Raw genomic sequence first — 11669 nt, 5'->3', positions numbered from 1 at the left:
TGTCAGTAGCTGTCTGACGATTTATGGATAGTTCATCCCTCATTTGCCTCTTTATCCTCTGGTGTCCCCTAACTAAGCCCCCCTCCTCCACACACCTGCCCCCAGCTCCGCCTCCATCACCAAATGACTTGGGAAGCAACAGTTCTGTGATAGAAGCTGGCGTGCCGTGGAAAGGGAACCATCTGTTCACGGGGATCTATTACGATACAGCAGCAAACAGCAAGGCTCAGCAGCCGGACAGACGCGACCACTCTCCACAACGCCCCAACCAAGGTCTCGGTGAGAGTCTCGAATCCCGGGCGCCAAAACAGCCAAGCGGAAGCCACCCAGCAGCCACCCGGCCGGCGCGCGGAAAACCCGGAAGGTGGCTCTCCGCCCCGCTCCCTCCCGGAAGCTGCGCGCTGCGCTGGCGGCGCCCTCACTGAGCATGTGCGAACGGCGCCGCGCATGCTCCTTCGGAGTCCGGCTCGGTGTCTGTTGCGGGGCCCGCGGTGTCCCCTAGCGCAACCGGAACTAGCCGTCGTGGGTCTGGCCTCCTTCGTCTCCCGCGGCCTCGTCGTGGTCTCCGAGCCTCCCCGCCCCTCCTCCCCCTCGTCACCCTCTCGGCTCGGTGTCCGTTCCGCGAAGCCGCCGTCATGAGCGCGAGGCTGCCGGCGGCGTCGCCACCTCGGGGGCCGCGGCTGTTGCTGCTGGCGCTGCTGCTGCTGCTGCTGGGGGCGGCCCCGGGCCCGCGCCCCGGCCGCGCCTTCTACCTGCCGGGCCTGGCGCCCGTCAACTTCTGTGAAGACAAGAAGACCGGCGAGTGCAAGGTGGGTGCGGCCGTGCGTCCCGGTGCACGGTCGGAGGGGGGCGGGGGAGAGCCGGGGTCCCCGGTGGAGGCGAGGGGAAGGGGGTGCGCCGGGGGCGGGGCGGGGTGGGATTTGCGCCCGCGGCAGGGTGCGCACGACCCTGGCGGGGGGCCGGTTCTAGAAACTCGCCCGCTTTTGCTGTGCCAGGCAGCAGGATCAGCTGTGCTCCGTTTTCCCGGGACGGGAGCGAAGCCCGGCCCGACGCCCCGGGCTGTGCGTGAGCGCGGGTCCGCGAGCGCGGCGGGTACGGTCCCAGCCCCGCACCGCGCGCGCCGGGGGAGCGGGCCAGCGACCCCCCACCCCCGGCCGGGGAGCGGCTCGCGCTCTGCTTACCACTTCCAGTAACTTTTAACTTCCTTGCCTCCTGTTTTATTGCGGGTTTCTGGAACTCCGGGTTGGTGATGAGAGTTTGTTCTTCGTAGGACTTTGATATCTTAAACTTCACGACTGGCAGTTGATGACTTACACGCCCAGAACCGCATCAGTTGCACCCGTAGAAGAGTTGCTGAGATAGTTGAGACACACTGGGACCTTTGCGTACATTAAAAAAAAAAAAATTAGCATACACAAAGTATCTATTTAGTTACCCGAGATTGTTGAAGGGAGCAGAAGGAACAGGAGAAACTGGTGTCTTTTCCTGGGGCAGGTGTGGAACACGTTGACCTCTTTTAGGACATTCAGGCTCAGAAGTTTTCAGTTTTAACGGCTAGTAAGAGGTTTAAGTCATACACTTTTAGGTGATTTGGTGTGGGGCGTAACAAAATGCGCAAACTTCACCAAGTTGTTAATACTTAACCATTATAGGGTGAGGATCACGTTGTAGTCATTAATAAATTTTAACAATTCAAATAACCGTTCAACAAACTTTTATAATCTATAAATAAGTTTATTTACTAAGTTTGTTTTTTTTTTAATGCGGGTGTTTATTTTATTACTGCCGGCTTTACTGTAGTTGTGAACTTTGAGGTTATTTTAGCACAGAAGAGAAGCTATTAAAACTTTTCATTGCATTTTGGGATTTCTGTTAGGTTTGTCCTGAATGACATATGGATACCTCTGTTTTTTGTTTTTTTAAGAAAAATTGTTAAAATGCCTACGGATCTGTAAGTCTAGGACTTAATTCACATACCCTAGTGCAGGGTGACTGGTACCTTTTCTGTCAGAGTACAGTGTTTCCAAGAGCCAGCTAGTCTTGCAAGCATATTTTTCCCCCATTAAGCTGATATTTTTCCCCCATTAAATGTCTTGGTATCGTACCTTAGCAACTTAGTTATTTGCTGTTTAAATTAGCAGCAATTGTATAGTGTATTCTTAGTTCCTCAAAGATGAAAGACATATTCTTTGCTCTTTTGGAACGTCAGAAGAGTTAAAAGCTTATGAAGGGATTAATGAAATCTATGAAATATGTATGCCCAAAATGCTCTAAAACAGAAATGAGGAAACACCTGCAAGTTACAAAGAGGATTGAGATGTACTTCAGGAAATGAATATGAATGCAGTTGAGAATGAGGGTACCTGTTGAGGGTTTTTAGTTATTTTGGGAGGGGGTCCTCAGAGCTTTTTATTTATTTATTTATTTTTTGAGTCCAGTCATGGGGCCTGAACTCTGGGCCTGGGCGCTGTCCCTCTGCTCTTCAACTCAAGGCTAGCGCTCTACCACTTGAGCCACAGCGCCACTTCGGGCTTTTCTCTTTTTGCTTATGTGGTGCTGAGGAATCAAACCCAGGGCCTCAGGCATGCAAGGCAAGCGCTCTACCGCTGAGCCACCTTCCCAGCCCAAAGCTTTTTATTTTTGATAAGTGTATGGATAAAACAGTCAAGGTGGGGTTCTTTTCTAAAATACTGTGATTTTTCGTCTTTGTTGTCAGACACTGGCAACATGGCCAAGTTTAGAAGGATATATTTTCAGCCCCTTTTTTCTACAGTTTCATCTCAGTGGAGATGCTGTAACAGTAAATACAGTGATTCCTCACCTATCATGGAATTACTGATCCAGAGACCTCCCAATAGGTGAAAATCCATGAAGTAGCAGCATTATATTTAGTTGTCCTTTGCTTTATATGTGGTTATAAATGGATATAATAAGATTTATTCCAGTCTGTTTATTCATGTTCACTGCAGCCCCTCACGACAGTCTGTGACACCAGTATGCTAATACAGTAGTATCCTTAATTCCTTCTGTCTATCCATCCAGCTGTAAATTAATGAAATTTGCAGTATTTGGTTATGTATAGCATATTTGAAAGCTCATTTTCAGGAGATGAGCAGAAGTTCCTTTTTGTAAGAATATTCTAAAGTTTAGGTTTTTTTTTTTAGTCATGGGACTTGAACTCTGGGCCTGGGTGCTGTCCCTTAGCTCTTTAGCTCAAGGCTAGTGCTCTGCCACTTGAGCCACAGCGCCACTTCCAGTTTTCTGGTGGTTAATTGGAGATAAGAGTCTCATGGACTTTCCTGCCCAGGCTGGCTTTGAACGGTGATCCTCAGATCTCAGCCACCTGAGTAGCTAGGATTACAGGAGTGAGCCACCAGCATCCAGCTGTTTTTTCCACTTTTTATTAGCATACAATAGTTGTACAAAGGGGCTTTCACTTTGACATTTCCCCATATGCATATATTACATCCCAGTCAACCTCACCCCCTCCATCACAATCTGAATTTTTAGAACTTCAATTAAGTTGGTAAATGTAGTTTATTTTCATCTATTCCATATTTAGTAAGGAGGATAGTCTTGTATACATTATTCAGAAAAGTAGAAGATATATTTTAAAAATTAAAAGCAAAAATTGTGAAATGGGTATAATAGTTTTAGAAATTCTGCTAGAGTATGGAATAAAAAACTAAGTGAGTTGAGCAGGTCATTGATAAATTTTTCCCATCTTAAAAATAGGAATAATCAAGCTGGATAACCAGTAGCTCACTCCTGTAATCTTAGCTACTCAGGAGGCTGAGATCTGAGGATTGTGGTTCAAAGCCAGCCTATGCAGACAAGACTGAGACTCTTATTTCCAATTAACTACCAGAAAACCACAGTGGTGTGGCTTAAAATGGTAGAGTACTAGCCTTAACTGCAAAAGCTCAGGGACAGGTCCTGGCCCTGAGTTCAAGCCCCAAGACCAACAAAAAACTAAAAAAAAAAAAAAAAAAAAATAGGAGGGCTGGGAAGGTGGCTCAGTGGTAGAGTGCTTGCCCTGCATTCATGAGGCTCTGGGTTCAATTCCTCAGCACCACATAAGCAGAAAAAGCCAGGAGTGGTGCTGTGGCTCAAGTGGTAGAGCACTAGTCTTGAGCTAAGAGCTGAGGGACAGGGCCCAGGCCCAGAGTTCAGGCCCATGACCAACCAAAAAAAGAAAAAAAAGGAATAATCATATTTCCTTATTATGTTATGTATTCCCCTTAATGATTTTTCAGATGTAAAATATTCTTGATACTTTTCTCATTGTTAAGGTATTATTCAAAGCCAGGCACTGGTGGCTCACACCTGTAATCCTAGCTACTCAGGAGGCTGAGATCTTAGGATCACCGTTCAAAGCCAGCCTGGGCAGGAAAAGTCCATAAGACTCTGATCTCCAGTTCACCACCAGAAAACTGGAAGTGGCTCTGCGGCTCAAGTGGCAGAGCATTAGCCTTGAACTGAAGAGTTCAGGGACAGTGCCCAGACCCAGAGTTCAAGCCCCATGACTGACCAAAAAAAAAAAAAGGATATTGTTCAATATTCCTAAATATAGAGATAAAACAAGCATATGCTTATTTAGTATAATTTATATGATAGAGTCTGCTTTTATTATAATTTATGTAATATAGCATTTGCTGCTTTTAACTTTCAACATGAATTCACGCCATAAAGGGCATGGGCTGCATTTCTTTCAGTATATATTTTGAGAAATAGAAGAACCATGAGGATTTGGTCATTTTGTCACCTTAAAATTAGGTTAGTTGGGTACCAGTGGCTCACACCTGTAATCCTAGCTGCTTAGGAGGCTGAAATCTGAGGATCTCAGTTCAAAGCCAGTTTGGGCTGGAAAGTCCATGAAATTCTAATCTCCAATTAACACCCAGAAAACCAGAAGTGGCATTGTGGCTCAAAGTGGTAGAATGCTAGCCTTCAGCAAAAGCTCAGGGACAGTGCCTAGGCCCTGAGTTCAAGTCCTATGACCTGGGAAAGGGGGTGTTGGAATTCCAACTTACTGGGAGTCTAGTAAACATAAATCTTTATTATGTTGTTCTAACTTCTGATTGGTCTTCATAAATATTGTGACTGTGTTTCTGTGGCTTTTTTCTATGGTTATATGTACATGCATTTATCAAAATGGTGGACGTTCATACTGCTTTTTTTTTCTTACAATATTTCTTATACTGTTTATGATAGCTTGACAAATGCCTTGCTTGTCGTTTGACAAGAAACGTACTTCCTACCTTACTTAACATAACTGTAACCCCTCTGTACATCACCTTGACAATAAAAAAAATGTCTTGCTTGTAGGGTGTTTAGATATGTCCCAAATTTATTCTATCATAAATAACTTCGTTAGAATGCATTTAGCAGGAAATATTTTGTTTCTACAAACTATGTGAAAGGCAAAAGGCAGTTTTATAGCAACATTTAATATTACCAGATATCTTTTAAGAAAAATAGGTTTGATTCACAGGGCCCTAGTTAAATAATACCTTGTATTTCCACATATTTTAACTTTCTTTCAGTTCAATAATTATGTGATAGCCAAAATATTTTGGTGCATTACTTTCTGGGGTATTGAGGTTTCTGTGTCTTCTTTTTTTTCTTCTTATATTTGCTTTATTGTTTTGGAAACAATACTAATAATGAGCTCTGAGATTCTTTTCCTGTATCATCTGCTTCTCTTTTTATAATTGAGGGACAAAATGTTACTTTAGAAAGTAGAATAAAGCTCTGGTCAGAAGTAAGTAATGTGGCAGGGGGGAACTGGGAGAAAAATGAGGGAGGGGGTAACAAGGTATTCAATACCTTACTTATGTAACTGTAACTACTCTGTACCTTGACAATAAAATTAAAATTAAAAAAATAGCTAGATCTTCATAGGATAAGATAGACAATTCCATTTCATCTGGAAAAGTTTTGATTAAGTTAGCTGCTGCTAACTTAAGTGTGATAGATCTCAATTGTGTTCACTAGCACTCTGAGGCTAACCATCGAAGATTAGTGAGCATTTGTTGATTTTAACTTTCAAGTAATCATTGGCTCCTCAACATGAATTCAGGCTTAAAAACTAAAAATAGCATAAACTCTTCAAAACATCTGCCACTCTTACTGTTTGATATGTAGATTATGTTCTTGGATGAAAGAATAAGATTTTATTTCCTGTGCTACAGGGAAAAGGAACTATATAATCCCACATGGTTAGCAGCAACAAAAACCTTTACATGAGTTAAACAACTGTTTTTTGTACCAGTATCTGGATTTGAACTCAGGGCCTTCCATTTTCTCGGCCAGCTTATCAGTTGAACCATACCTCTCCAACCCTGCTTTTTAGTGGTTACTTTTGTAAAAGTCTTGTGGACTTTGGCTTCCAACCATTCTGGATCTTAGCTTCCTACATAGCTAGATTATAGGTGTGGGCCACAAGCAGCTCCTAGATACCACTTTTTTTCTTAAAGCTGCAACTTTTTGATGAAAGAAAACTTACTCAGGCTGGGCACTGGTGACTCATGCCTGTAATCCTAGCTACTCAGGAGGCTGAGATCTGAGGATCCCAATTCAAAGCCGGCCTGGGCAGGAAAGTCCATGAGACTTTAACCACCAAAAAACTGGGGCAAGAAGATGGAGCTTTGAAACCTGCCTGGTCTACAAAGAAAGCAAGATCCTGACATAAGATAAGAAGAGGGATAGATAAGAAGACAAATTACTTGGTTGGTAATGGAGGGTAATGGTAAATTAGATATATGAGAATGTTGTTGTGAGATTGGTTTTAAAATGTGAAATTGAGGGCTGGGAAGTTGGCTCAGTGGTAGAGTGCTTGCCTCGCATGCATGAGGCCCTGGGTTCGATTCCTCAGCACCACATAAGCAGAAAAAAAAGCCGGAAGTGGCGCTGTGGTAGAGCTCAAGTGGTAGAGCTCAAGCCTTGAGCTGAAGAGCTGAGGGATAGCACCCAGCCCAGAGTTCAAACCTCACGACCGGACACCCGCCACCCAAAAAAAAAAAAAAAGAAGGGGCTGGGAAGGTGGCTCAGTGGTAGAGCGCTTGCCTTGCATGCTCAAGGCCCTGGGTTCGATTCCTCAGCACCACATAAGCAAAAAAAAAAAAAAAGCCGGAAGTGGCGCTGTGGCTCAAGTGGTAGAGCGCTAGCCTTGAGCTGAAGACCTGAGGGACAGCGCCCAGGCCCAGAGTTCAGGCCCCACGACCGGAAATAAAAAAAAAAAAAGAAGTGAAATTGAGATTGAAAGGAAGTGGTGTGGCATAGCCTAAGAGAGGAGTAGAGAATAAGCCCAGGAGGAATGGTATCTGGACTTCAAAGACTAGTGCCTGAAGCTAATTTTACCTTAGCAAAGATAAAGCACTGGAAATGTTTTTGTCAATGGTGTTAATAAAGTCTGTATGTAATGTGTGTAAAGCTAGTCTTAAAGTTATATGACAACAAAAAATTAACTTGGTCATGGACAAATTCACACACACAAAAATACACATATATACTACCTTTTTAATTTGTGTGTGTGTGTGTGTGTGTGTGTGTGTGTCCTTTGCCTTGAACTCAGGTCTTTGGTGTTGTCCCTTAGCTTTTTGCTCAAGGCTAGTGTTCTACCACTTGAGCCACAGTTCTGCTTCAGCTTTTTGGTGCTTACTTGGAAATAAGAGTCTATGAACTTTCCTACCCAGGTTGGCTTAGAACCCTGATCTTCAGATCTCAGTGTGCTGAATAGGAATATAGGTTTGAGCCACTGGTGCCCAGCTGTTTGTGTGTGCATGTGCATGCATGCTATACTGGGGCTTGGACTCAGAGCCTAGGTGCTGTCCCTTAGCTTTACCACTGAAGGCTAGGGCTCTACTCCTTGAGCCATACCTCCACTTCCAGCTTTTTGATGATTGGCTAGAGCTAAGAGTCTCATGGACTTTGCTGCCAGGTCTGACTTTGAAACACAATCCTCAGATCTCACCCACCTAACTAGCTAGGATTACAGATGTGATCTACCACCATCCATCTAAAAAAACCTGTATTTTAATAAAAACATAGTAAAGACATGAAAAGTCTCATTGAAAATTGTATACATATGGACAGAAATGCTACTGAAGAGTAACACTGTTGTTGTATACTTCTGCAAAACTTTGGAGGTCTAAATGTTGAATTTTGCTGTAATGCTGGACAATGGACAACATAGCTGTTGATACATATATAGCTGTACATAAGAAAGTACATCACAGTCCCAAGAAAAAGTAGCTGTCATGCTCAAGGAGGGTAGGCAGTTTGGGGGTAGAGAGGCACACTGCTTAGTGGTAAGCAAACACAAGACTCTTGAGTTCAAACCCCAATACTACACTACCAAAAAAGAAAAAATGAGTTTTGAAGGATTTTGACTCTCAAGAGATAAGAGAGAAGTCAGTCAAAGATAGTTTTCTTTTACCCTGATACTCCTGGAGCCAAAAGATAATCTGTGAAATCTCAGGGAGGTCTACACAAGAACTACTTGTGTCCTTTGGGAGACACTTTTGCCCTGAATTTCTTTGACCTTGAACAGTGTCCTAAAACTGTATATGCCCTCAGATCTTTGAAAGTTGTATTTTGTCTCAGGCCCTCTTAGAGATTAGTTTTAAGAGATACTTCTATTTTAGGATTGAAGAGATACTTTCTATACTCTCTAGGTTTTAAGAAATACCTAGCTAGAAAGCAAGGTTCATTGATGGAGTAGGCATCCAAAGTTGGCTCAATGATTAGTTTGGTAGGACTCTCAAGAGTGTTGTTCTTTTCTTTTTTACCTGTCTGGGAAGAAGTAGAATATTATTTATTGTGAGGGAGAATTACAAGAAAATCAAATGTGAAAAAGCCTATTAAGTTTTATTGGTGTCTGGCCACTCTCCTTTGCTTATGTTTTTTTTTTTTAATTTAATTTAATTTTATTTGTGAACATACTGTACAGAGGAGTTACAGTTACATGGGCAGGATAATGCGTACATTTCTTACCAAGCATTGCAGCCTCCTCCTTTGTTTACCCTTCACATCCCTTCCCAGCCTCCCCCCTCCCCCCCAATCCCAATCCTTCTCTCCCCCCACCCCCACCCCGCACCGACGTTGTAAAGCTCGTTTTGGACATGACAACTTGTACTTCTCATTGTTGCAACAGGTCCACCTGTATCCTTAAACAACTGGTTTTTCCCCATCTCCTCCACAAGTTATACTGACATCAAATATAGTGAAAGCAGGGGTTATACTGTGGGGGAGGGACATACAAAGCAACAAAGAGATAATCTTATAAATGCGTTAGAAACACATGCATGAAAGAAAAAAACATTAAAATACACATCTAAGTGTTCATTTTCCTGACATCACATTATCTGACCTTTTCCGCTTGACTCATACATATTTGCTTATGTTTTGTCAATGGCTGCTTTCACTGTGGGTGCAGACAGTGACAGCATGTCCTCCAGTGCTTAAAATATTTATTCTCTGCCATTTATAGAAAAAGTTTGAAACCCCTGGGTAGATACTAGGGCTATTTTCCGAAATAGATTATGGTGGCTATAGTAAAAATGTTAAGATGTATTATAAAAATGGTACTCAGCAGCATGATGTTCTTCCTCTTTCTGTGTTATCCATTTCAGCACTGTGATTACTTAAATTTAACTAAAATTAAACAAAAGTTAAAATTCAGTTCTTCAGCCTCATTAACCACATCTTGAGTGCCTACTACTTTCTAGGTGCCCAATAGCTACGTGTGGCTAGTCTTGCCATACTCAACAGCACAGGTGAAGAACATCTTTATCTGTTGGACTGCTGTAAGCACAAAGTACCCTGGGCCAGGCCTTATTCTTTCTCTTTGAGGGACTGTATTGGTATTTAAAGTCAAGATGCCTCTGTTGTCTAGGCAGGCAAGCGTCCTCTTGAGTCAGCTCAGTTTTTTCTTTTGGCTGTTAGTCATATAAAGTCTATTTTGGGGGGGGGGGTCTGGTCATGGGGCCTGAACTCTGGGCCTACGCGCTATCCCTCAGCTCTTCAGCTCAAGGCTCGTGCTCTACCACTTGAGCCACAGTGCCACTTCTGGCTTTTTTTGTTTATGTGGTGCTGAGGAATCGAACTCAGGGCCTCATGCATGCAAGGCAAGGGCTCTACCACTGAGCTACCTTCCCAGCCCAGTCATATAAAGTCTAAAGTTTTTGCCCTGATGGGTCTCAGATGACATTCCTCTCCATCTCCACCTTCTGAATAGCTGGGATTACAAGTATGAGCCTTCACACTCAGCCTCAGGTATCTCAAAGCTGCTTGAAATTGGGATTATTTCCTCCATTCTAGATAAGAATTTTGAAATAAAGGGAAGTAAGTAACCTTGGCCAACTGATGTCAGTAAGCATTTAAGCCCAGACAGCCTAACTTCCAAAAACAAGGTTTGTACATATGTACCTATTTGCAGTTAGAGTGATCTAGCTTTTGTGAACTGAAAACGTGAGTTGTATAGAATTTAATAAGTAGTTCAATTCCTTATTTTGGGGAAAAAAAGACTAGAAACGTGAACCAGATTAGCTTCTTAGGGATCTTTCTGCATTCATTAAGGTATGTTAAATAGAATGTTTGAATTCTGATATATCTTCATAGCAGTGTCACCCCTTCTAATTAGTGAAAATTATTTAGGCAGAATAAGCTGTCAACTGGGAATTTTGCCTTCACAACAGTTACATGTATTTGTGTTAATTATTCATGTGTGCTGTAATGCTGGAGTGTCTTGTCCCATCATCTTTTTAGCTAAAATGACCAGTAATACAGTCTGGAATATTTCATGCCAAGAGACAGTTTTTTTGTGTGTTGAAGGCAAGAGTATAGCAAATGGGAAGTAATTCCATTTGAGTAGAATTGTAGGATGTTCATGGGCAAGTATATACAAAAGCTGATGTCTTTCATTGTAAATCATGAATATTGGATACACAGTGTAATTGGTAAACACTGCAGTGTCCACTTTCCTTGTTCTTTTACTTTTTGGTTTAGCAAGTATTTAGTATCTGGTGTGTTAGGCACTGTTTGGAGTACTTTATAAAGCTAATATGTAATCTGCATATCCCTAGGAGATGAATATTGTGATCTCCATTTTGAAGATAAGGACACTGAAGCATTTGTGGGGAAACTCAGGTGTTAAGTAATTTGACAAAAATCTTACAGTTAGTAACTAGCACTAGAATATCTCCTCTTGATTTTGGTATTGAAGACTGTTGACAACACAAGTTAGTGAAATCCACATGATAGATGTGGCTTTTATGACATTTCATGGAGTCTCCTGATCAAGTCCAGAAATAGCCACAGGAGTCTAACTCTGTAAAAAAAAAATACTTGTCCTGCCGGGCATTGGTGGCTCATGCCTGTAATCTTAGCTACTCAGGAGGCTGAGATCTGAGGATCGTGGTTCAAAGCCAGCCGAGGCAGGATAGTACTTGAGACTCTTATCTCCAGTAAACCACTAGAAAACCAGAAGTGGTGCTGTGGCTCAAGTGGTAGAGCGCTCACCTTGAGCTGAAGAGAAGCAGGGACAGCGCCCAAGTCCAGAGTTCAAGCCCCACAACTGGCCAAAAAACAAAACAAAACAAAAAACCATTTGTCCTGGTCAGTAGCTCCTATTTAATGATTTTTTTTTTTTTTTTAGTTAGCCCCAA

At 42.7% G+C, this 11669-nt stretch overlaps 1 protein-coding gene across 1 annotated transcript in view; it reads left to right on the top strand.

Annotated features, from left to right (window-relative positions):
* Nucleotides 1-461: 461 nt before the first annotated feature.
* Nucleotides 462-11669, top strand: part of Tm9sf2 (transmembrane 9 superfamily member 2) — a 59854-nt gene continuing 48646 nt past the window's right edge. The window contains exon 1 of the mRNA XM_070002687.1: nt 462-809. Within this exon, the coding sequence (XP_069858788.1) occupies nt 636-809 (174 nt within the window). The 5' untranslated portion in view covers nt 462-635. The remainder of the gene's footprint in view (nt 810-11669) is intronic.

The sequence above is a fragment of the Dipodomys merriami genome, unplaced genomic scaffold (assembly GCF_024711535.1).
Source record: "Dipodomys merriami isolate MVZ:Mamm:240054 unplaced genomic scaffold, mDipMer1.0.p SCAF_6, whole genome shotgun sequence".
NCBI lineage: Eukaryota > Metazoa > Chordata > Mammalia > Rodentia > Heteromyidae > Dipodomys > Dipodomys merriami.
This window is presented reverse-complemented; position numbering and strand designations above follow the sequence as displayed.